A 27,622-nucleotide genomic window follows, 5' to 3' on the forward strand; every position below is an offset into this window, starting at 1 on the left:
TTGGGGGTTAAGCATTAGCTCTTTCTGGCTAGCGCATTATTTTATGAAAGAAATCTGCAGACAGTGATAAATATTTAGAGAGAGCTTTGTTTTAAGTTGGCCTAAGTGAGTCCAGATGAGGTAAAAGGGCATTTTCTTCAACCAAGTAAACCCAGATAGAAAGATGATGACCTGGTTTCATCTGCATCCCAGGTCACAGCCTTCCCTTGCACAGCAGGGGGAAGAAGGACCAGCCTCACCCCATGTCCCCAGAGGACACGCAAGCTCACTCCTCATAGGCAGAACCAAGCAACAGCAGCACAACCCATCTAGGGAGAGGGCTCTTCACACACTCAATGCCCCAAACATCTAACTGGCAAGAGTCAGAAGGTGGGGAAGACGGAGCAGGGAGCAGGAGGAGGACAAGGAAACATCGAGTGGAAGAAGGGGGGAGGGTCCACTCAGCATCCAAACCATTAAACCAAAGCTGTACGCAATGTGTCATTAGCTGACAGAATGCATGACTTCAGGCAGCCAAAACAAAGCAAGCTCCATCTCTCCAAAGAGCTTTAAAAATAAAGTCCTGACTTTCACCTGGAGACAAAACAGGAAACAATTCTATTCTATACATTTGTGGCCATAAAAAGTATTTGAAAATTGAGCCTGTGCCCATGAAAAATTTTCCCAGTAGCAACTGATTTCCTACTTACTTTTGAGATGGCTATTTGCTGGAATTTAAATTGATCATTTACTTACACAAATTACCTTTTCCCACAAGGGCATGTTTATTATGGTAGGATTTTTGTGGTTTTGGTTTTGTTTTTAATCACTAATGTCTAAACACAGGTGCTTAGATTAGAATATGCACTCAGTGAATGTGTGCATGTTTTAAAAGAAATGAATTAATTAAATATCCTCCACACATTTCCAAACTTCCTACCAAAAATCAAACAATCAAACATTACTGGTAGAAGTCCAATTTATTCTCAAACTGAGGGATGTCTTTACTATTTATCTTTTTTAAGTAGGTATAAAAGCTGTGAGAAATATCCAGGCAGCATTTCTCAGAACTCAAACCTAAGGGATTTTCCTTGCCTAAGGGATGTGAATGGACAGAAACTGAATTCATATTCTGACGCTGAGTTCCTGCTATTATAAAACTTTCAGGTAAGTTAAGTATACTACAGAAACTGGGGGCTAGTAGGCAAAGAAGCTTCCTAGGGAGGTGTGAGAACAGGAATTCTAATACCAGAGAGGCTAACCACAGGCGTCTTGAATACAGGAGTCTCAAAGTCTGGTCTCAGGCAGAAAAATCAGCTCATATCAATCAACCCGACTCATGACAGCTCCCAGGGCTGCTGATCCTATAAACACTGTTACCCCACCACAAGCTGTATTTAAAGACAGTATGCAGAGTCTTGACAATAAATCCCAGGATGGTCTGTCTAATTTACAGAGAGGTAAGGACATCCTCAAGGCTGGGTTGTGTCCAATCATTAAAATTAAAACCTCCCACCATGAAGCACAGATAATAACTACTTATGTCATTTACAAATTAAAAATCTACACTGCTTTTCTGGGAGCGGTTGTGAAGTATTAACGGCCCCTCGATTTTCAATAGCATGATCTGAAGATTCCCAGAAAGTCTGAGTCCCTAAAGTGAAAGTGAAAGAAAGTGAAAGTGAAGTCGCTCAGTCGTGTCCAACTCTTTGTGACCCCATGGACCGTAGCCTATCAGGCTCCTCCATCCATGGGATTTTCCAGGCAAGAGTGCTGGAGTGGATTGCCATTTCCTTCTCCAGGGGATCTTCCCGACCCAGGAATCAAACCCAGGTCTCCCGCATTGCAGGCAGACATTTTTACTGTCTGAGCCACCAGGGAAGCCTGAGTCCCTAAAGAAGACACTAAGTTGAGGGGATTTGGAGGAGAGAGGCCTTATGCTCTGACCACTCACCAGATGGTGCAGGTCAGTCCTCCAAGGCCAGTGTCTTCATTCATCCAAGTCCTGTAAGTGATGACAGTCATCCTTTCACAGGCAACACAGGTTTAACCAAAGACCCACTCTGGATACATAACGGTATTTTTTTCTGACTATGTCCAGTGGTGGCACAAGACAATCTCATAAGAAAATTGTCCCAGTTCTGAAAACACAATCTCAAACATTTCAGAGGAGCCCTGTTCAGCAGCTTCATAAGACAAATGACTCCTTCAGCCCTGTGTGTCCTTCATCCTGAACTCTGCTCACAAGCACCACAGCTCAGAGTGTTTCCAAAACCGCACAAGCTGCTCAAAAGTCCTGAGTCTCTGATATTCTTTGTAGATGTAGATGTTCTATTTCTGAGTACGTGCTAAGTCGCTTCAATCATGTCTGACTCTTTGTGACCCTATGGACTGTAGCCTGCCAGGCTCCTCTGTCTATGAGGATTCTCCAGGCAAAAATACTGGAGTGGGTTGCCATGCCCTCCTCCAGAAGATCTTCCCAACCCAGGGATCAAACCCAAGTCTCTTATGTCTCCTGCATAGGCAGGTTCTTTACCACTCATGCCACCTGGGAAGCCCTATTTCTGAGTAAATCCACCTTTAAAAATGTAACAGCCACATGTACCTGCACAACCGCGTGAAAAGTATAGGAAAACAAAAACAAAGACGGTAGTAGTAACACACATGTATGCTGCCCATCCTCATGCTATGTTGTCTTTGGAAAAGAGAAACTTGTTGAGTCCTTTGTGTTTACGGGAAAGCACATAGTACTATCATTACAAGCCCACCTGTGCCCCAGTCTCTGCTCTGATGATTAAGACATGGGTGGCTTGAGGTAGGAGTTAGTCATGAAGCCTCAGTTCCCTCATTTCTAAAATAAGAATAAAGAACAAATCTGTCCTCTAGGTGGGCGTGAGGATTATGTGAGTTAACAAGAACAAAGCCTAAAAAGGACCACGACTGCAGAACACATGGTGAGTGTCCTACGTACATGAGCTGTTAGAGTCAATACTGCAGGTCCTGGGGAGCATCCTCATCCGGTTTCAAAATTTACTTTCAGCATCATAGACATCTACCTACAGTCTGAAAGTGAAAGTGAAAGTCGCTCAGTCATGTCCGACTCTTTGTGACCCCATGGACTACAGTCCATGGAATTCTAGGCCAGAATACTGGAGTGGGTAACCTTTCCCTTCTCCAAGGGATCTTCCCAACCCAAGGATTGAACCCAGGTCTCCCACATTGCAAGATTCTATACCAGCTGAGCCACCAGGGAAGCCCATCTACAATCTAGACACGGCCTTTAAACAGAACCACACAGGCCTGCCTTTGAGACACTTGCTAAAGGAGTCAGTCTTGTCCTGAATCCAACCCAGTGTCGTGAGGGTTTATGCAATTGGTAATCCAAAAGCAGTGTTCTTAATCCTTTTATTATATCCATGTGTGAACTCTGACCCTTCCAAATAGAGATGTTATAATTTACTGCTATATCTTCTGCTATTGCTTATATAAGAAATGCCCATTTCAACAGAGCTTATATTTTATTAAATAGAAGCTGAAGATGTCACCATTCTGACATAGTAAATCCTTGTTACAGGAAAGAAATACGTGTGATACATACAGACGTGCTCTATTCTCTGAAAATCTGAAAGATAATTAATGCACATATATTACACACACACACAGAGGCCTTCTGCTAGCTATAGATGCTACAGCTTGGTGGGATAAGACAGAGAGCAATCAAATAACAGCACAAATAAGTAAGTAGAAACTTGTGCGCGTATTATGAAGGAAAAGTACAGTTCTGGAGGTGAAAGAAGCCATACCTTAAGTAAGATTTGTAGAGGTGGCGCTAGTGGTAAAAGAATCTGCCTGCAATGTGGGAGACCCGGGTTCAATCCCTGGGTCGGGAAGATCTCCTGAAGTAGAAAATGGCAACCAACTCCAGTGTTCTTGCATGGAAAATCCCATGGACAGAGAAGTCTGGTGGGCTACAGTCCACTGGGGTTGCAAAAGAGTCGGACACGACTGAGCACACACACAGACACATAGAACAGACATGTGGACATGGGTTGGGGGTGTCAGACGAATTGAAACAGTAGGATTGACATATCTCCACCAATATACATAAACCACAGCCAGTGCGAAGCTGCTGTATAACACAGGGAGCCCAGCCTGGCACTCTGTGACGAGATGGCAGGGGTCAGGGGGGGAAGGAGGCTCAAGAGGGAGGGGATGTATGTATACATACGGCTGATTCACTTCATTGTACAGCAGAAACCAACACAACATTGTAAGACAACTATACCTCAATTTTAAAGATAAAAATGTAAAAAATAAAAAAGTAAGATTTTTTTCTCACCTCCTTAAGGCTGGGAAATATTTTCATTTGGGGGCAGGAGTGGGGAGCATGGAGTGAGACCCTTCCAAGCACAGGTGTCGCCCTCCTGGATGGGAAAGGTCAGCCTGGTTGAGGAACTTGAAAACTGGTTTGAAAACTTGCCCACGAGGCTAGGGTGCTGAGAGCAAGTGGGGCTTGAGGGCTGATCGTTCCCATGTTTGGCTGATTTGAAGACTGACCACAAAGAATCTCTGTGGTCAGAGGAACAAGGTAGCATTTCATGACTCAACAATAAGTGGCAACAGATCAGACTCTCCAGCACAACCAAATGTACAGTAACAAAAAGGAACAATAAACGTGTCAGAATGTTTCCCTTTCCAGGTTATAAAGGACAACATGAGGGATCCTTGTGGTGATGGAAATGTTCTGTATCTTGACTGTGGTTGTGGATATGTGAACCTGTGCATGTGATAAAATCAAACAGATACACATAAAGGGTTTTAAGTAAAACTGAAAAATACGAATAAGATGGATGTATTAATGTCATTATACTACAGTTTGAAACATACTAGGGGAAAGAAGGTCAAGGTTCATGGCTTCTGACCATCAATTCTTAGTACTGCATTTGAATCCATAATTATCTCAGTAATTTCAAAGACATTAACTTTGAATTAATTTCATTAATAAACTTTCAATGAAAAAATTTGTCGGGCCTCTCAAGAAATACTGATCCGTTTCCTTTTAAAATGCGTGTCAGATCACCTCTTCCTTGTTGTGTCTTATATTTCTCTGAAACACCTTTTAAAACCAGTATACAAATAAACAGTTCTCTATCTTTGATTAGTTTCACTGTTCCTACTACTTTGCTATTATAAGGGACTGTGTTCAATATCGTTATGGTTAAATCCTTCTATATACTTTAAATTACTCTTTAAGCTACATTCCTATAAGAAAAATTTCTGTATCACAATAAAATTTCTTACACATAAAAAAAAGTTTCCCTTTTTCATATAGTAGACGCCTCTAATCTCAGTATCAATATAGAAAAAGCCACTCCACTTGGCCAGACATAAACAGAGACACTGTTTCCCCTGTTTTCTGTTGAATGAACAAAGAAACAAAGCAACGATGGAAAAGCCCCCCGGCCCTATATCCTGGCAGTCATCAGCCTCTGAATTGGGCCGGTTCTAGAGTTTTCCTTAAGTGTGTTTTCCTGGTGATGTCTGCACAGTATCAACTATGACCATCACTTTCCAACATACTGACAAGAAACATCTGCAAGACCTTCTCACTCTGGAGAGCAGCAAGGGAAGGAAGGACATTGTTTGTGGGGACCAGGACCAAGGTCAGTCAATGTTCATCCATGCAGGTCTGGGAATGAGAGGGGAATACAGATCCTCAGGCCACTCCTCAGCCGCTCCTGTTAATGGACAAAGCTCCTCCTCTGACACGTAATTAAGTAATATGCATCTATGATTTTTTTTCAATTTCGCAAAGATGACAGATATAAGGAAAACAAAAACCCAGATTGTTTGGCTGGGGGATACTTCAGACCATCAAAGAAAGGCCCTGAGATTAGGACCTCGGGTTCCCTGGGGGTCATGAAAAGGGGTCTGCCCTAAGCACCCAGTTCCACAGGCGTAGGTGGCTTCCAGTGGACGCATTGGGCCTCCCTCCACCTTCCAGGCTGACCAGCAGGTCTTTCTAAAGAAAAAGGTCTTGATTGTAACAATTATCTAGTTCACCTATTTTTTAAAGCAATGTATTCATTTATTTGTACTGAGGAAGTTTCTGGGGATGAAATGAATATGGCTTCATGTTTGTATGTCACTTCATTAGCTCCTATTTTGGTATTGTGCCCGTGGTTCAGACAGTAAAGAATCTGCCTTCAAAGCAGGACACCCAGGTTCAATCCCTGGGTTGAGAAGATCTCCTGGAGAAGGAAATGGCAACCCACTCCAGTATTCTTGTCTGGAGAATTCCATGGACAGAGGAGACTGGTGGGCTACAGTCCATGGGGTCACAAAGAGTCAGACATGACTGAGCAACTAACACTTTTCACACTTTCTATCTTAAAAGGAACAGAAGATCTGCCATCAGAAGAGCAGAGCCTGGTCTGAGTCTACAGTTTTCTGACGTCATTCCTTAGACAGTCATTCCACCTCCTGAGACTCAACTTTATCATTAAACAAAGAGCACTGAGCTCACTTATTTATGTAGAAAGTAAAACAGACAAACTCAGAGAAACAGTGTAGAGTGGTCAGTAGGGTTGGAAGTGGGGAAACAGGGAGGTGTTGCTCCAAGAGTACAGACAACCAGTTACAAGATGAATAGGTCTGGGTATCAGTGCACAGCTTGGTGATTACAGCTAACACTGTATCCCAGACTTAAACGCTGCTAAGAGAGTAGGTTTTAAACCTTCTCACCACAAAAAATAGTCACTATGCCACAGGATGGAAGTTTCAGTGAATATTATGGTGGGAATCATTCTGCAATTTAAAAATGTGTCTAAACCATACATAAAACACATTAAACTTACACAGTGTTATGTGCCAATTATATCTCAATAAAGTTGGAAAAAAATGAGCTAGAAAGGCCTTTCTTACTTCAAATGGGTATTGTGGCACTCATGTGAAATTAGTGAGGAGAGGACTTCGGAAATTTTAAACAGCTTTTATAATAAAAAGGATTTAATATTTTAAAACCCACTTGAGCAAGAATACAGGAAGGTATAAAAATTTAATTATATTGCCACGGGTATATGAAAATCTGATTAAAACAAGGCAAAATATGGTACTTGACTTGGTTTTGTTTTGATAAAATGAATATTAAGAGCATACGAGGACTTCCTTGGCAGTCCAGTGTTTAAGACTCCACACCCCCAATGCAGAGGGCACAGGTTCGATTCCTGGTAGGGAAACTAAGATCCTGCATGCTGCATGGTACAGCCTAAAATACAAAACTAAATCAAAAAAAGAGCATATAGAAACAACCTAAGTGTCCATCAACAGATGAATAGATAAAGATGCAATATATATATACAATGGGATATTACTAGCCATAAAAATGAATAAAATTCTGCCATTTGCAATAACATGGATGAACTGGAGGGTATGATGCTCAGTGAAATGTCAGACAAAGAAAGTCAAATACAGTATGTTATGACTTACACATGGGATCCAAAATATTAAAAACTAATGAATTAAAAAAAAAGAAAAAGAACATACACTGCATCTTCAAATAACAGATAGAGACTGGGAGGTGGAAGAATATAATGTAGGATTGATTCCAAAGTAAAGCTTCAGCAGAAAAACATCATGAGTTTAAGTCTTCCCATAATGTACAGAAGGGGGAGAAGTGGGACCAGTCAGACGCAGAAAACTCGATGGGGGCCATCATAGTAAGAAATGAAAGTGTTCAGAGCTGGGAAGGAGAAGATGAGCATTTCAGAGCACCTCAAATCCAAAGGGCAGGTACCAGCTGCATGAGATGGAGAAAGGGAAAGAGAAAGTCAAATGACAAGAAGTCACTACCTGTCCTAGAGCAATGAGTGCACACTTAAACAGCTATAGTATGCGGAATCAATCAGTTATTGTCATGTAAGGGTGCTTCTTATCTTTCAGGGGACCTGGAAAGGGAAAACCTGAAAACTCTGGTTCTAGAGTAACACAAGTAACAGCTACCATTTACTAAGCACTTATTCATCAAGAACTGTGTTAAGCACTTTGCAGACATCATTCAATATAAAACCCCATGAAGTAGTTATTATCCATTTCCTTATAGAGTTTAGTCTTGGGAAGTTTATGCAACTGGGAAAGTCACATATAACTAGCCTACAGCCAAGCATCTGCTTACATGAACCATAATGATTAATTCGTGATTAGCAAATTCACCAAGGAGCATTATTTTCAAAACTGGAAGATCAGAATATACTGTCCAACAGCCAAATGTTTCCACATTTGAGTTACAGGCAAAAAAAATCAAGATATAATAAGATTAGAAACAGTCTGATATCTCTAGACTGTATTTGAAAGCAAGGATTATATCATACACATTTTGGCGGAAGCTTTCCAAATCAACATGGGTTTCCTTTGTGAAAAAAAGAAGATGAAAAAGAAAGATAGAGCACAGGAAACTATACTCAGTATTTTATAATAACTTGTAAGAAAAAAAGTGTCTGAAAATGAATATATGCTGCTGTTAAGTCGCTTCAGTCGTGTCCGACTCTGTGTGACCCCATAGACGGCAGCCCACCAAGCTTCCCCGTCCCTGGGATTCTCCAGGCAAGAACACTGGAGTGGGTTGCCATGTCCTTCTCCAATGCATGAAAGTGAAAAGTGAAAGTGAAGTTGCTCAGTCGTGTCGGACTCTTAGCGACCCCATGGACTGTGGCCTACCAGGCTCCTCTGTCCATGGATTTTCCAGGCAAGAGTACTGGAGTGGGTTGCCATTGCCTTCTCCGAAAATGAATATATACATACACACATATATTTATGTATAAATGAATTACTGTTCTATATACCTGAAATCAACATGAGACTGTAAATCAACTATACTTCAATTTAAAAATGCTAAAAAAGAAAAGAAAAACCAAAATAAACAAAAACTAATACATAAAACATGGAAGTTCTGCCACTCTTTGTTCTCAATTGCTATTTGGAGGTGATTCTATTCAGCCTTTTTTTTTAAATTATTTTTTATTGGAATATAAATGATCTTGTTTGCAAAGCAGAAACAGACAGATGTAGAAAACAAATTCATGAATACCAAGGGGGAAAAGGAGGATGGAAATAATTGGGAGATTGGGATTGACATATATACACTATTGATAGTATGCATAAAATAGATAACTAATGAAAATCTACGGTACAGCACAGGGAACTCTACTCAGTGCTCTGTGGTGACCTAAATGGAAAGGAAATCCAAAAAGAGGGGATATATGTATATGTATAGTTAATTCACTTTGCCGTACAGTAGAAACTAACATATCATAAACTTTCTATTCTCATTACTCAAACACTTGACTATGCTCCTTAAAAATAAGCTTAACTAGAGAATGAAAGAAGACTTGAGTCAATGAATGAAAAAAGTATGCTGTCCTGTATAGGTAAATCACATAAAAACATACCAAATACGTATGCATTCTTTACACAGGGGAGTCATCTTCCTGGCAGTCTTCTAGAGGAACTCACTCCAAAACTTATCAAGTAACAGAGCCATTAGTTCATTTCCAAATCTCATACCAAGATTCTGAACCCAGTAGTTTGAATCAATGTTAGTCTAGCCAGGGTCAATGGCAGGGTGACAGAAATGGTTATTAAATTACATATTTAGGTGCTTTTCTAATATATACATATATATATATTAGATATATACACACATATATACACACATATATCCTGGTTTCATGTTTTCCTGAAACAATGATTGATATTTCTCATCACTTAGGAAGCATGGCTTCCAGAAAGGGCCATCTCAAAACTGAAAGGAAACGAACAAAACAGGATCTGAGGGAGATTCAGAAGTCTCTTTGGCTTTTTTACATGCAGTTATGATCTAGATCAGAGGGCAAACGACAATCCGTGAGTCAAGTCCCACCCACTGCCGGGTTTTGCCATTTTGGGATCTAAGAATGGCTTTTACATTTTTTAATGGTTACATTTTAAAGATGATACACATAATATCTTCAAAATTGACTCTTGATCTGCAACACTTATAATATTTACTATCTAGCCCTTTAAGAGAAAGTTTGCTGACCCTCAGTCTTGACAATCTTTCTTTTTCTTTAACAGTGGAATTTAAAATTCTTGTGAAATGGTTATACTGTTGGTAAGAGTGTAAGTGGATAGGGAGTTTACAATGAAGTATTTCTGGCTCTTACCATTTAGGATTTTCTGTCTGGAATCTGTTACTTTGGATTTTACTTGTCATTAAATGTTTGGTACCCTTTCTGAAGAAGGATGGATGGCCATTTCCTCCTACACCAAAAGAGTATGATATGAAATTTTATAAACATCAATTTAGATAGCTTTTCACAGTGCAAAAAGGAAGCTAGAGGAGTTTGGTATTTACTGAGATGAAAAAAAAAAGTGTTTTTCATATATTCAGTTTTCATAAAAAGGTACAACTGAAAGTATCTTGGACCCATGACTACAGAGATCCTCCCTGGAGTAGGTGGTGAGGTCAGAGGAGAACTCAGAATCTCCCAGGGAGCATTTCAAAGTTAAACCCTGCCAAAGTCTCCCATCCTGGCCCAGGCAGTGAGGATCTCTGAGGCTCTAAGCAAATACTCTTCCAGGGATCCCTCAGGGGTCCCAACAATGAACTGTTCTAAGGCCCTCCATGCAGAAAACTCAGCAAGGTTCTCTCATCCGGATACTAAATTGTATCCAAGACAAAATGGACCCTAACAGGAGGGATGCTGAAACCATAAAAAAAAGTCAAACTTAATACCTGAATTGCAAACACTAGTAAAACTAATAGCATTTCTCTTGCAGGGGCACATAATCCTTGAAAAAGGTTCATATGATTTGCTCCATTTTACCAGAAAAAAAAAATGTTTCATCTGATTTAAATTATTAGCACTTAAACAGATGAAGAATACTGTTTGATGAAACTTAAAAATAAATTCATGAGTTAGAAGATATTGATGTTTAACCAAAATTAATACATTTGTAAAAAGAATGCAACAACATTCTTAGTGTGATTTGGCAGAGTTAAGGTTTCACATCAAGGGAATTTGTAAATCGTTAGATATTTCTGACCACCTCTGTGGAAAATATGGCCAGTATAAATGAAGCACTTGATAATTTTCATTTCTAAATTTCCTACACTTTTCTCTATGAAGTACAATTTTTCATTTCTGTATTGGACTTCATCAAAATCTATAATGAGGAAGACACATGTTCTAAATCCAATTATGCATAAGACTGTTTAACCACAAGAGCTATCCTGTGCTCTGAAAATTCTGAATATATTCATTGTCATCACACATCCACTAGGAAATTTGGGAATTTCTATCTTATGGATGAGAAATTACCACATGGTTGGTATACATGATGCCTTCATAAATTCACAAAGAAAATGACTTTAAAATAGTCTTATACATAGGTTACATTGTGAAAAATCTTTCTCTTGATCCCTGCCTCTCTGTAACTATCTGCCAAGCAAAGTAAAAATTATGAAGGTATTAATAAGGTAGAGAGTTCAAGTCCCAAAGTAAGCTTTAGTGCCTAGATTCTTATTTGATTGACCCCCATAATCACAAAACCCCTACTTCTCTTTATAGCATGCAGATGCACTCCGTGGTAACATAAACGGCTCAGGGAACACGAAATAATGCTCAAGGATACCGACCCAAGGGAAGGAAAAGTTGCAGTCTACTGCTATATATTTAATTCTGGTAATTTCCATAGAAACAGATCTGTGTAAGAAATCACTGTCGTGCAACTTCATAATACAGCCTGTTAGAATTCACCGCCACTAACTGTAATATACTTAGGAAAAAACAGCATGAAAGCCATCATCTACTTGATACAACAAAATGAAATCAGTGAGCACAGGAAAAGACAGTAAATAATAACAGTGTGTTCTCTGTCCACCTGGGTACCACTCTGCTGCTGCTGCTGCTAAGTCGCTTCAGTCGTGTCCGACTCTGTGCGACCGCATAGACAGCAGCCCACCAGGCTCCCCCGTCCCTGGGATTCTCCACTCTCTGTCCCTCTAACTGAACATGACAGTTACAGGGCTGTCCCAAAATGCAAGTCCACATAATGGTGGCTTTTGATGTGGCTGCTTGGTTGTGGTCAAACCGTACAAGTGAAAGGCAAATTCTACCAGAGTGAGAGAGAGAAAAAGATCTCTGTTGGACTGAAATGCTCAAGGTGTTCAGAGAGCTGGTGACCGTCACTGCAGCAGGTTGAAACCCCCAGTGGCTGCGCTGTTTCCGTTCACATCCCAAGCACTGGGCTCACAGCTCCAGACGGAAAACTAGGATACCTTCCTGCCTCACCACGGTAATAGAAACCAAAAATAAACGGGGCGGGGGATTCACTTTATTTCAGACGAATAAACGAGGTCGACTCACAGTTGCTCGATAGGCAGTCTCAAAAGTGAATTTCAGCAGACGGAAAAGGCTTCCCTATTTATCGTACAAGTCTGCAAACTGTGTGAACGACCAGCGAGCCGTCTTCATTCGTTCCTGCGGAGGCCTCTGCGGTCCCCGGGGCCCCTGCGCGTGGGAGCCTCCCGGGCTCGGAGCCTGGGAGCCGCCAGGGCACGGGCAGCGCGTTCCCACGCTCGGCCGGGTTGAGAGGCCTCGGTGACCCTGGGGATCCTTACCCCAGGGCCGCCCCGCCCCACCCAGCCACCCCCGGCCAGGCTCGGGAGCGTGGGAGCGCGGCTGCTCCGAGGATGCGCGCCTCGGGCAGGAAGTGGGGGCGCGGCGGGGCGCGGGGACCCTACACTTACTTGATGTCTTCCCACACCTCAGGGCCGTAGTTGCGGATCACCAGCAGCTCCAGCGCGTGATTCACGAATCCATACTGCGGGACAGGAAGACCCGAGAGTCAGGGACCGGCTGCGGTGGGAAGGGGATTGGGGGCCAGGCCGCAGCAACTGCCGCCACGGCGCCGGGGAACCTAGTACCCTGCCCCCTTCTTCCGCTCTATTTGAGGTCCGGGTGCTAAGGAGGGGTAGTACAGAGGCTCAACCTCCGCCCCATTCAGGGGCAGCTCGTCTCCGTCATTGTCCGCCCCATCCCCAGGCCACCCCCTCCCACGCTCACCTGTCCCCGCGCCAAGGCAGGTTGCACCCCAGGAGAGCTCGGCGGAGGGGGCGCGAGCCCGACGCCTCTCCGGCCGCAGCGCCCAGACCCACACACGCGGGCCGGCCCTGGCGGGGCGCCCCTGCGCCTCGGCCGCTCGTCCCCTTCCGGAGCTCGGGAAGGCGCGCGCCGTGCGGACACCCGGGAAGCCAGGCACCAACCGCCCCCGCAGCTAACCCCCGACTTTCCCGTCTACCCGCTCTGGATGCAGGCAAACGCAAGGCCGCCCCGCTGCCAGCGCTGCGCTCCCGGGGCCCCCAGCGCGCTTCCTCGGCGCTCGGCCGGTTCCCTCAGGCAGCCAGGCCCGGCTGGCGGGAGGCGCGGTCCGAGCGGCCGAGACCACTCACCATGGTGTCAGCGCCGGCTCGGCCAAGGGACCCAGGCGGTGGCGGCGACCCCGCACCTAGCCCGCGCCCCCGGCCCGGCGCGCCCTGATGGCCACCTCCCTGCAGCTACCGCGAGCGGAGCCGAGGGGCTGCCACCGCCTCCCGGCTCCTGCCCAATCGGCGGCCGCGGAGGGAATTCGGATGCTCCGGTGCCGCCGCGCTCCCGCGCCTGCCCGCCCCCGCCCCCGCCTCCGTGACGAGGATTGAGGCCGCAGCAGTGACGGTGGAGAGGCCGCAGCCGGGCTCGGGCACCGATTCTGGGGCGGGGAGAACGCAGCTGCTGTGGTCTCACCAAATGTATTGTTACGCAAAAATATGCCCTCGGGGAAACACATACTAAGGAGGGGTGTGTGCGTGTGTGTGTCGTTTGCAACGTGTGTGTGTGTCGTTTGCAACGTGTGTGTGTGTCGTTTGCAACGTGTATGTGTGCGTATGTCGTTTGCAACGCATAAGCCTTAAAAGGAATACGCCCTCGTGGTCGGCATCCTCCTGTTTATCATCTTGCTGCAGATGAACATTTCCTTTGTGGCTTGTTCCCTCAACAGTTTATGGCAAGCTGAAAGCTAATAATACTCCCCTTAGCACATTTCACTTTTCGTCAATGAGACGAGCTGAGTGAGCCAACTAAAATTTTCAGTACTGTTGTTTGGGTGAGCGCCTGTCTAAATCAGCTCTGCCGCTCACTCAACTGCCTGCCAGGTCCAGGGGCTCCATCCTGATGGAACACCTGACCCCACTCCACAGCGGGGAGCCGCGACTCAGAGAGTCCGAAGTTGGCCAGTCATAATTTGGCCTCTGTTGCTGTTTCTCAGAGAGAACTGCTGAACTGGAAAAGGCACAGTACCGAAGGAACAGACTTTTAATTATATAGCTCGTCGTCTCCTTTCTTCCAGGTACTTGGGTTAGTTAATGCCCTGAGCCCCACTGCAGGGAAAAGATGAGCCAGCAGGAACTGTCTGCTGATGAGAACTGTGCCGGAAGTGCATGGACACGGTTGACTGGGGTTAGGTCAAGAGTAGGGAAGAAAAGGCAAGCCTTGCTTCCAGTCACCAGTGTCAGTGGAGCCAAGAAGCCAGGATGAGATTCTGTGATGAGAAAAGAGAAAAATGTCACAGCAATAAAAGTTGTACTGGTTTCTGTTACCAGAGGCCTACGTTGAAACATAATTGATACAGAAATACTAAACAGCAAACAAGATGAAGAATAACCTGTAAAATACTCATTTCTATTACTAATGATGGAATTTTTATAAATCAGAGGCTTTCATACATACAAGCTTTCATACTTATATAATTATTACAATGTTGAACCGTTTTTTAATATTAACTTAATTTTTAACCATTAAAATAGACCATTACTCCATACAATCATGAAAAAGCTAGATACATAATGACACAGAAAGATGCACTGCTGAATAAACAAGTGACACATGTATGTGATCACCTTCAATTTTTGTATATAAAATCTTTGTATAGAGTAAGGTGCAATTTGTATAATAAGAGCACACATACTGATATAAAGGTAACTTTCTGGGACAATGCATAGAAAAGCTTGGCAATCAATATCTATCATCTGTTACTAGAACCAGTGGTTGAAGGAAAAAAGATTTTAACTTTTTGTATCATGACCTTCTGTACCTTTTTATTTTTTCTATGCAGATATAATACTTTTTTTAAAAGTTTTATTGGAGTATAGTTGATATACAGTATTGTGTTAGTTTCAGGTGTACAGCAAAGTGAATCTGTTATACATATATCCACTCTTTTTTTAAGATTCTTTTCCTAAACAGGCCATTGCAGAATACAGAGTAGACTTCCCTGTGCTATACAGTAGATACTTAACAGTTGTCTATTTTGTATGTAGTAGAGTATATATGGAGAAGGCAATGGCAGCCCACTCCAGTACTCTTGCCTGGAAGATCCCATGGATGGAGGAGCCTGGTGGGCTGCAGTTCATGGGGTTGCTAAGAGTCTGACACGACTGAGCGACTTCACTTTCACTTTTCACTTTCACGCATTGGAGAAGGAAATGGCAACCCACTCCGGTACTCTTGCCTGGAAAATCCCAGGGACAGGGGAGCCTGGTGGGCTGCCATCTTTGGGGTCGCACAGAGTCGGACACGACTGAAACGACTTAGCAGCAGCAGCATATATATGTCAATCCCAATCTTCCAATATATCCCTCCCTGATCCCTTATCCCCTTTTAGCTATATTTATTTTCTATATCTGTAACTCTGTTTCTGTCTCATGAAAGTGAAAGAGAAAGTGAAGTCGCTCAGTCGTGTCCGACTCTTTGTGACCCGGTGGACTGTAGCCCACCAGGCTCCTCCGTCCACGGGATTCTCCAGGCAAGAATACTGGAGTGGGTTGCCATTTCCTTCTCCAGGGGATCTTCCCAACCCAGGGATCGAACCCAGGTCTCCAGCATTGCAGGCAGACGCTTTAACCGCTAAGCTAGATAAACTCATTTGTTTTCCTTTTTTTAAGATTCCACATATAAGCTATATCATATGATATTTGTCTGTCTGTTTGAGTTACATCACTCACTATGACAGTCTCTGGTTCCATTCAGGCTGCTGCAAATGGCATTCCTTCATTCTTTTTTAATGACTGAATAATATTACATTGTAGGCTTCCCTGGTGGCCCTAGTGGTAAAGAACCTGCTTGCCAAAGCAGAAGACAAAAGAGACGCAAGTTTTATTCCTGGATTGAGAGGATCCCCTAGGGATAATCCCCTAGAGCATTCCAGTATTCATGCCTAGAGAATCCCTTGGACAGAGGAGCCTGGTAGGCTACGGTCCATAGGGCCACAAAGAGTCAGACATGACTGAAGCAACTTAACACACATACGTGCACACAGTACTCCATTTTATATATATATATATATATATATATATATATATATAAAATATTATATATTATATATATTACTAGAGAAATACATTATATATATATATATATATATCTCACATCTTCTTTATCCATTCCTTTGTTGATGGACATTTAGGTTGCTTCCATGTCCTGACTATTATAAACAGTGCTGCAGTGAATACTGGAGTGCATTTGTCTTTTCGAATTATGGAGAAAAAAAGTCTCTTCAATAAGTGATGCTGGGAAAACTGGATAGCCACTTGTGAAAAAATGAAATTAGGACACTCCCTAACACCATACACAAAATTAAATTCTAAATGGGTTAAAAACCTAAATGTAAGGTTCTTAGAGAAAAATATAAGCAGAACAATCTTTGACATAAATTGCAGCAAGATCCTCTTTGACTCACCTCCTAGTGTAATGAAAATAAAAACAAAATAACCAGATGAGACCTAATTAAGCTTAAAAGCTTTTGTACAGCAAAGGAAATCATAAGCAAAATGAAGACAACCCTCAGAATGGGAGAAAATATTTGCAAACAAAGCAACTGACAAGGAATTAATCTCCAAATATACAAACAGCTCATTCAGCTCAATATCCAAAAAACAAACAGCCCCATAAAAAAATGGGCAGAATATCTAAATACATATAAGAAGATGTATAGATGGCCAAAAAGCACATGAAAATTGCTAAACATCACTAATTACTAGAGAAATGCAAATCAAAACTACAAGGAGGTAACACTTCACATGGTCAGAATGGCCACTCTCAAAGTATGCAGATGTAATATTTTTGTAACTTGTTCAAAAGACTTTTTGTTATCTCTCAACCTGTCTTCTTCTGAACAGAAGTTGTGTCTCAGTCCAGAGCGTGCTGCAGTGCAGTGGCCTATACCTTAGACTTTGCAAGTAAAAGGGAGAGAATATAGCACTGTTGTGACGGAAAATCAGGGAAGTCCACCTAGACAAAGACACGAGAAGTGAGGGATGAGCACCCCTGCCAACTATTTCTTCTCCCTGAATTCACCCTGTAGCCTTCATGGCCCCGTTTGTCAGCAAATTACAATATTTTATATTCTAATTATCTTATACTCACCTGAGTGTAAAGGAAACCTTGCCAATGTTTGTTTGGCCCACAAATAATACAGAGCACATGACGTTTAGGAAGAGGGAACCTCCCAGCCATGAGGGGCCCCAAAGGGGTTATAGGCTTTTGCAAGCACTTCCCCATTGTCACTGCTGTTGACAAAGGAGCAGAGCAGTCAGGTCACAAGAAGATTGTCCTGTGTTCTCGGAAACAATCTATTACTGCACTCCGGTCTGGATGGCCAAACTGAGGAGAACCAGCTACAGAGGAAAAGGAGGCGCTTGGGGAATGTTTAGCCTGCCTGGAGTCAACATAAACTATTTGAGATCAATCTAATGCATGAAAAATAAATAAGCAAAAAGCTAATATGTGGCTTTCCAAAGTGTCAGCTGAAATGACTCACATTTTCAGCTAATAACAATAAATGTGTTGGGTAAGTTAAACATTAAGCTATTGTAAGCATTGTTCCCAAAGCTTTTCCAGTGATGGGAAGATACGTACCTTGGGTTGGAGATAAAGAGGAAACAAACCTTTGGGGGTTCTTCTGTCTGTGCATTGTTTTTCAGAGCTTTTTGGTGTTTTGCCAGTTTTTTTCACCAGGGAATTAAGGCTTCTGTTTTTGGATCCTGTTGTGGAGCATCATGTTCTTTAATTTCAGTGATTCCTTATACATTTTACTTGGTACTCATATGCTTCTTTCATCTGCATGGCTCAGAGCTCAGTTGTTTTTTTCTTCATGAAGTTTCTGGTGCTCAGTGCTCGGTAAGCACAGAGTAATCACCTCTCCCATGATTTTCGCTAATACAGACACTCAGTACTTATAGCAGAGAATGCAGAATTCTTATGAGCAAAGAGAAAAGTAAGTTCTGGATGATGTTTTATTTGACATGGTTCTGGATCAATGGAAAACAGAGATTCAATAATTCAGATTCCTAAAGCAGTGACATTCAGATTTCCTTTTAATTTGCAAATTAACTGCAAGTTTAGTTACTTGAAAAAGGTATTTTGAAGAGCAAAAGAAACACTTTCTGAAGTTACTTGTTTGTACCAAATTCCTTTCAATGTTTATTGTGCCATTGAAATTTATAAACACACATACATATATATATTTGAATATATATATATTCATATATAATATATATGATATATATATATATACATTATATAAATATGTATGCTATATATAAGATATATATAAAATAAAAGTAATACTTGAACTCCATAAATAAATGGAAAGAAATTAAAAGAGAATTTAAAGTGATGCATCCTGCTGATGTTATAATAATTAAAAACTTTAAGATAAATGAACTCATCACCTATATTTGGAATATATATAATTAAATAAAATACATTATATTCCTGAGGAAACTTATGAAAACCAGATTCAGCTCTCATGTTATGCTTCTGGAGTCAGATTAAAATAAAAAGTAACTGGTCGTACCTTGGCCACAGTCCACATTTATAGACTTTTTTAATAAAAATAGATTTACCATTAATATGTCAAAGATTCAGCTACTTTGAGCTTTGAAACATATTTTAAAGGCCATTCAGTAGAAACTTTCTTTTTCTATATCAGGAAACCTTTAAGCACTTTGCTTTGTTGGGGAACAATGAAAATTTTAAGTCTCAGCCTTTTTAAGAAGTAATAATTAGTAAAGTCATGAATTATTGTTCTCAGAAGCCCTGGAAGATATAAAATTCTCATGAAGCCAGAGCTAAATATACTTTCCTCTCTCACCCACCCAGAGATGGTTGAAATCTAGTGCTTAAGTTCAATGTGTCTGTTTCTAAATAGCATTTAGAAGCCTCTTGATTCTGTGCTGAAGTTTCTAGTCTGTTTGGTTAGATACTGAATATTAATGATACAAAAGGAAATAGGGGAGAATGAGAGTCGCAGATTCAATTGTTTGAATACCACACTTTTTATCTTTTCTTAATTGAAAAAGCAAAGAACAAAGTCAGCTATGGGAACAGTATAGTGTATTGTACCATTAGTTGTACCAATTCTTTAGTCAGATTCCCATTTCTCACCCTTTAGTAGAGGAGTGACATTGAACAGGCCACTTAATTTTTTGAGCTAAAGTTTTCTCACTAATCAAATGGGGAAAATACAGATAAATACACTCCAGTGCTACAAAGACAAAAATATCACCTGCCTCGCAGGTTTATCGTGAACAGCAAATGGCTTAACCCAAGTCTGATGCTTCGGGCAGTGAAAGCCTCTAAAGTGACAAAACTTTTAGTGTCCACCTTACAGAAATGCAGTGTGTCCACTGGCAGCAAATGCGCAGTGAAAAGAATTGAAACCTGGCAGTCTGACGATTGAATCAACCTTGGCGGTTTTCTGCTTGGTAAGTAACCTGGGGTTTCCAATACCCCACTTTATAATCATGACAACAGTGCCTGGCCCACTTTCTTCAGCTAACGTGCCAGGGGAATCAAAGGAGACCTATTTGAAAGCATCTCACAAACTTTAAAGACCTGTCCACCTTTGCTCTTTACTGTTTGGGGTCAGTGAGTGAATAAGCTCGGGACACCATGTGGGAAGCTCTGAATGGCAAGTGACAATCTGATCATCATTTGCTGTGTCTACCTTTCACCTTTCAAATTCTATTATTTTCTCATTTGCTAAAAATAATATCCAAACCTAACTAAAAGATACAATAATATATGAATTTTCTAACAAATATGAGTTTAAAATAATGAAAATGAAGCAAATTATCCATTTATATGGAGCATATGCTTTTTTTCCTGAATGAGTGTTTTATTAGAAACAAAAAAAGTTGAAATTATCCTATGCTGATGTGATAAAATCTTTCTCATTCTCATTCAGTTCGGTCAGACCCTCAGTTGTGTCTGATGGTTGTCAAAAGACAGGGATATAGGGGAAGGATGGACTGAGAGTTTGGGGTTAGCAGATGCAAGCTGTTATATATAGAATGAATAAGCGAGATCCTACTGTAGAGCACAGTTAAGTTCAGTCAATCAATCATGTCTGACTCTTTGTGACTCCATGGCGTGCAGCACACCAGGCTTCCCTGTCCATCACCAACTTCCAGAGCTTGCTCAAATTCAAGTCCATCAAGTTGGTGATGCCATCCAACCATCTCATCCTCTGTTGTCCCCTTCTCTTCTTGCCTTCAATCTTTCCAAGCATCAGGTCTTTTCCAATAAGTCAGTTCTTTGCATCAGATGGCCAAAGTATTGGAGCTTCAGCTTTAGCATCAGTCCTTCCACTGAATATTCAGGACTGATTTCCTTTAGGATTGACTGGTTTCATCTCCTTGCTGTCCAAGGAACTCTCAACACCAACAGTTCAACACCACAGTTCAAAAGCATCAATTGTTCATTACTCAGCTTTCTTTATAGTCCAGCTCTCACATCCATACATGACTACTGGAAAAACCATAGCTTTGGCTTTTATTTAAACTTTTTGTTTTATATTAGAGTATAGGCAATTAACAATGTTGTGATAGTTTCAGGTGGACAGCAAAGGGACTCAGCCATACATATACATGTATTCTTTCTCCCCTAAAACTTCCTTCCAATCCAGGCTGCCATGTAACATTGAGCAGAGTTCCCTGGGCTATGTAGGTCCTTATTGGTTATCCATTTTAGATATAACAGTGTGTACATGTCCATCCCAAACCCTCTAATTATCCCTTCCTCCATCCTTCCCCCATAATTTTTATTAACTTTTGAAGCAAAATAATTGCATTGAATGTACTCTGTAGTATGTCCCTCAAACATATATATTTATTAAAATGACATTTAGAATGCATTGTGAAGGATCCTTCCTCCACATGATAAAAAATATCAAGCCAAAATGCAGAAACAAAAAGCCCTAAACTGGTTTAACCAGATTCAAAGGGCCCTTAATGGTGCTTCACTTGAGAAGCATCAATACCCTATTGAAAAGACTGGAGTGTGAAACAATATTTGTTCCACTGAAATGAGTCTAATGCTCTTTAGTTTAAAAAAAAAAAAAAGCTTTACTTTTAAATAGCCTTTGCAGTTGACCAAGTACTTTCATGCACATTACTTCCTGTTCTTGATCTCGTGATCTGTAAGGTTTTGGTTTGCTCATTTTGGATGTGAGAACCTGAGGCCTGAGGAGAGAGGGGCTCACAAGCTGATGAGGGGCAACCCTTGACCCCTTGACCACAGCCCATTCCTTATGATGTAGCTCTTTTCCATCATGTGTCTAAAGAACTAGCAGGTGGTGTTTGTTTGCTTATTATATTATCTGATAGAGTAGATAAGAATCCAAAGAGATGTCACCTGTAGCATCTGCTGCACTGTGGGGAACAGACCACTGCCTGCCCCACCTCCCCCCACAATGTGATAGCGTGTGGTGGTGGTGGTGGTGGTGGTGGTTTAGTCGCTAAGTCGTGTCTGACTCTTGTAACCCCATGAACTGTAGTCCACCAGGCTCCTCTATCCATGGGATTCTCCAGGCAAAACACCAGACTGGGTTGGCATTCCCTTCTCCATGATAGCTGTGTACATTGAGGCAATTCACACCATTTTCCTTCTTTTTTCTTGTCTGTAAAATGAAGACCTTATAAATAGTAATTCTATATTAATACCTTCTGTAAGATTTTGATCCAGATGTTCAAGCTGGTTTTAGAAAAGGCAGAGGAACCAGAGATCAAACTGCCAACATCCGCTAGATCATCGAAAAAGCAAGAGAGTTCCAGAAAAACATCTATTTCTGCTTTATTGACTATGCCAAAGCCTTTGACTGTGTGGATCATAATAAACTGTGGAAAATTCTGAAAGAGATGGGAATACCAGACCACCTGACATGCCTCTTGAGAAACCTTTATGAAGGTCAGGAAGCAACAGTTAGAACTGGACATGGAACAACAGACTGGTTCCAAATAGGAAAAGGAGTTTGTCAAGGCTGTATATTGTCACCCTGCTTATTTAACTTCTATGCAGAGTACATCATGAGAAATGCTGGGCTGGATGAAGCACAAGCTGGAATCAAGATTGCCAGGAGAAATATCAATAACTTCAGATAGGCAGATGACACCACCCTTATGTCAGAAAGTGAAGAACTAAAGAACCTCTTGATAAAAGTAAAAGAGGATAGTGAAAAAGTTGGCTTAAAAATCAACATTCAGAAAACTAACATCATGACATCCAGTCCCATCACTTCATGGCAAATAGTTGGGGAAACAATGGAAACAGTGGCTGACTTTATTTTGGGGGGGCTCCAAAATCACTGCAGATGATGATTACAGCCATGAAATTAAAAGACGTTTACTCCTTGGAAGGAAAGTTATGACCAACCTAGACAGCATATTAAAAAGCAGAGACATTACTTTGCCAACAAAGGTCCATCTAGTCAAAGCTATGGTTTTTCCAGTAGTCATGTATGGATGTGAGAGTTGAACTATAAAGAAAGCTGAGTGCTGAAGAATTGATGCTTTTGAACTGTGGTGTTGAAGAAGACTCTTGAGAGTCCCTTGGACTGCAAGGAGATCCAACCAGTCCATCTTAAGGGAAGTCAGTCCTGAATATTCATTGGAAGGACTGATATTGTAGCTGAAACTCCAATACTCTGGCCACCTGATGTGAAGAACTGACTCATTTGAACTGACTCATTTGAAAAGACCCTGATGCTGGGAATGATTGAAGGCGGGAGAAGGGGACGACAGAGGATGAGATGGTTGGATGGCATCACTGACTCGATGGACATGAGTTTGAGTGAACTCCGGGATTTGGTGATGGACAGGGAGGCCTGGTGTCCACTGGGTTGCAAAGAGTCAGACATGACTGAGTGACTGAACTGAACTGTACTGAACTGAAGATTTTGATAAAGATTGAATGAGTCAACATATATGCATGTATTTTAGATATCAGATCAGATCAGATCAGTTGCTCAGTCATGTCCAACTCTTTGCGACCCCATGAATCACAGCACGCCAGGCCTCCCTGTCCATCACCAACTCCCAGAGTTCACTCAGACTCACGTCCATCGAGTCAGTGATGCCTTCCAGCCATCTCATCCTCTGTCGTCCCCTTCTCCTCCTGCCCTCAATCCCTCCCAGCATCAGAGTCTTTTCCAATGAGTCAACTCTTCGCATGAGGTGGCCAAAGTACGGGAGTTTCAGCTTTAGCATCATTCCTTCCAAAGAAATCCCAGGGCTGATCTCCTTCAGAATGGACTGGTTGGATCTCCTTGCAGTCCAAGGGACTCTCAAGAGTCTTCTCCGACACCACAGTTCAAAAGCATCAATTCTTCAGCGCTCAGCCTTCTTCACAGTCCAACTCTCACATCCATACATGACCACAGGAAAAACCATAGCCTTGACTAGCCGGACCTTTGTTGGCAAAGTAATGTCTCTGCTTTTGAATATGCTATCTAGGTTGGACATAACTTTCCTTCCAAGGAGTAAGCGTCTTTTAATTTCATGGCTGCAGTCACCATCTGCAGTGATTTTGGAGCCCAGAAAAATAAAGTCTGACACTGTTTCCACTGTTTCCCCATCTATTTCCCATGAAGTGGTGGGACTGGATGCCATGATCTTTGTTTTCTGAATGTTGAGCTTTAAGCCAACTTTTTCACTCTCCACTTTCACTTTCGTCAAGAGGCTTTTGAGTTCCTTTTCACTTTCTGCCATAAGGGTGGTGTCATCTACATATCTGAGGTGACTGATATTTGTCCCCGCAATCTTGATTCCAGCTTGTGTTTCTTCCAGTCCAGCGTTTCTCATGATGTACTCTGCATGTAAGTTAGATAAACAGGGTAACAATATACAGCCTTGAGAAACTCCTTTTCCTATTTTAGATATAGTACAATTTAATTACACATTGGAATTGCTGTCTTTATTACATGATTCTGTGACAGGCTGGGACCTGGGACCCCGGACCCTTCACTGCAGTGCTTGCACCTGGACAAATATCTCCTAGAAAAACAAAATACAAAGAAACATTAAGGGAGTAAAAATAACTGCCTGCATGCAGCAGTTGGGGCAAATTATGGACAAAAGATACATTAAGACCAAAACCAAACTTTCACTTCTGAAGAGCAAGGAGCAAATGCAGGGTGCTGTGCATGCCCTCTGCACTCAATATCACAAACGAGGTGGGGAAACCACTAAGCCACCCCGCCAGCCCCACCCATGAACACACTCCTACTCTCACCCCATATAAGGAACCAGCTCCAGGAGTAAGCAAAGGAACCTGTTACTTGTTCTCACTCCTTCCTGCTGCAACATGGGCCCCATAAAGCCTTGCCTGAATTTCTTGTCTGACCCTTGATCAATTTCTAGTGATTAAAAAAGCCAGGTGGCGCTAATGGTAAAGAACACGCCTGCCAATGCAGGAGACATAAGAGACATAGGTTCAATCCCTAGGTCAGGAATATCCCCTGGAGGAGGGCATGGCAACCACTTCAGTATTCTTGCCTGGGAAATCCCATAGACAGAGGAGCCTGATGGGCTACCATGCATAGGGTCGAAGAGTCGAACACAACTGAAGCAACTTAGCACGCATGCAAGGAAGCTAAGAACTTTGGTCAGTACCAATTTTCTGTCCGAATTACATGAATTTTGAACATTCTTCTTGTAAGAAGATGCGATGAAGGGGACGAGAGAATGGGACTCATAGAGCTTCTGGCCTTTGGTCTTACTGTGGACAGCTTACTACACCTCTCAAAGTCAGTCAGTCATGGAGAGGAAATGTATAATATATGTAAAGACATATTTTGGTGCTTGACACATGTAAATACTCACCGAATGTGAACTTCATGATCAATTTAAGGAATGTGTTTCTACATATGTAATGTAAACACTCCATGTCCACATGTGCTGTATTCGAGATAAAGCTTACATCCCACGCTGGCATTGTAGAAAACTGGCATTATAGAAAAAACCATGGTTTCTGCATCCTTCCCCTTATTGTCAATCCAGCCCCGCAGATAGGAGCCAACATAAGCAGAATGAAGCAGCTCTAGCCTGATGCCAATCTATTATCCTAAGTGAATGAAATTCAAGCCACCCTGGGGTATGTTTTTATGTTCTATCCACCAAAATAATGGGCATTCACTTTATCAAGCTGCTTTGTTTCTTTCTTCTTGGACTTTGTTGCTTTCGTTTTCATCCCTGCCAAAAAACCAATAAAAAGACCACAAACAATTGGCCATATTCTCCAAGGCTGTTCAATCTACATTTTTGGCTTGCTACAGAAGTCTGTGGTTTTTCCAATCTAATCTAGGTAAAGATGATTTTAGAGAAACCAAGAGTTTTCTCACATGAAAAAAAAAATGGCACAGTAGTGTGGCCTGTGAGGTGGGGAGTCCTGGGTTATGATGCGGACCTTCCCGCATCTGCAGCATCTGCTGTGCTGCAGGGGAAAGACCACTGCCTCCCCATCTCCCCCCACTCGAAGGCATCTGTGTCCTCATCCCCAGAGCCTGGGAATATGTCATCTTACCTGACCACAGGGGCTTCGCACACTAAGTCAAGAATACTGATACGAGGAGAGGACCCCAGATTTTCTGAGTGGGTCCAGTGTCTTCTAAGCAGAGGCAGGGAAGCTGGGAGAGCAGAAGCAGAGGTCAAAGGTGTTGATGGCAGTCCTGTCACCTGGTATATCTGTCTCTTTCCTCCTGTTGGCTGTGCTCTGTGTGATTCACACACACCCCACTGAGGTACCTGATACATGATATAGGACCCCCACTTCAGTGGACAACCACAGCCTTCTCTGAAGGAAGGGTGTTTCCCCAGGATTATAATGGATCTTGGTCTGTGCATCTCAAAAAGCTGCACTGCAAGCCCCAGAAGTTATGCTGACTTAAAAGGAAAAGAAACATAGGAATATTGGATAACTCACAGAATCACGAGGAAGACCATGAAAATGGCGGAGGAGATGCAATTTGTGTGTGAGTGAGTGAGTGAAAGTCACTCAGTCGTGTCCAACTATTTGTGACTCCATGGACTGTTGCCCAAAGGCTCTCCTCTGTTCATGAGATTCTCCAGGCAAGAATACTGGAGTGGATTACCATTCCCTTCTCCAGGGGAATTTATGTTTAATTCTACTCATTTCCTCCAAGAAAAGTGACCCAAAAGAGTTAGTTGTGTTGCATCAGTTACATAAGTATGTGAATTTGGTGGGGGGAGGGGGTGACTTCTTTCAAGACATAACCTTATTTAATATTGGGGTCTCTTTGTGTTGCTGAGTATATTACAGAATCTACAGTATTTTCCTGCCTGTCTTTCCACAGTTAGAAACCCTCCTTCCACCACCATCAAAATCCTTGTCTGTTTCCCAACACTAATTTTTTTTCTTTTTTTCCCATCACATTTGAACATCAGGAATATGTAAAGGGAGGTGGTTCATCCCAGGAGTTGAGAATGTGGTCTGAGAATGAGCCAGTGGTGAAGCTCGGAGGCTGGGAAAAAAGAAAAGGAGACTCAGATGAAACTCTTCATCTTAGAGGCAGAGAAAAAACCCAAAGGAAATGAGTCACATTTCAGAGATGAGCCTGGGAATACAAATCAAAACTGTGATTTATCACGGATTGTGCTGAAGATACTGATTGTACAACTGAGCACAAATGCAGGAAAACCCCTGTGGGCCCATGGGCTGGCATTTCTAGACTCTGATTCTACTTTTTCATTTTTGGTCTGTGGCTTAGTGGCCTCTCTATGGCACAGATTCTTAGTGACTGTCATTTTCTCTTCCTGTTGGTGCATGGTCCGCTATGGACAATCTGTTTCATTTGCTCTAGACTCAGGGGGCTGGAGCAGGAATATCAACTCTCTAAGCTATCTAGCCTAGGAGATGGGCCCAGGAAGCTTGAGGTTCCTCTCACTTCTGTGGGTGTGGCTGTGGTCCAAGAAGTAAGGAGCTGTGGGTTGCAACACTTACCTAGCAATCCACATGTCTGTAGCAGTGTCTGCAGTTAGCAGACTCTGCCATCCAGTGGGTAAACATTAACAGAGTTACCCAGCCCTTTGAAGGGGACTAGAGTAGGCTCCTGGAATTGAAAACTCTGATGAAAACCTCTTGAGGCATTTGTTTACAGTGCAGCTTTCTGGGCCCTGAGCCTATCATTCGAATTGATGAGTCTGTGGTTGTTTGCAGGAATCTGCAACTTTAACAAGCACCCCCTTCCTCCACTGATTCTACAAAAGGTGGTCCAC

General features: G+C 42.2%; 1 protein-coding gene across 2 annotated transcripts in view; it reads right to left on the bottom strand.

Moving 5' to 3' along the window:
• GUCY1B1 (guanylate cyclase 1 soluble subunit beta 1) overlaps window positions 1-13,557 on the bottom strand; it is a 62,775-nt gene extending 49,218 nt beyond the window's left edge. Inside the window, exons 1-2 of one of the 2 annotated variants that reach the window (XM_010813816.4) lie at window positions 13,083-13,253; window positions 12,767-12,840 (exon numbers count right to left, since the gene is read on the bottom strand). Coding sequence is in view for 1 of the 2 variants with exons in the window: in NM_174641.1 (NP_777066.1) it covers window positions 12,767-12,840; window positions 13,469-13,471 (77 nt within the window). In the remaining variant the exon portion in view is untranslated. 2 annotated transcript variants of the gene reach the window in all.
• Between the last annotated feature and the right edge of the window lie 14,065 nt (window positions 13,558-27,622).

This window comes from Bos taurus, chromosome 17 (assembly GCF_002263795.3).
Source record: "Bos taurus isolate L1 Dominette 01449 registration number 42190680 breed Hereford chromosome 17, ARS-UCD2.0, whole genome shotgun sequence".
NCBI lineage: Eukaryota > Metazoa > Chordata > Mammalia > Artiodactyla > Bovidae > Bos > Bos taurus.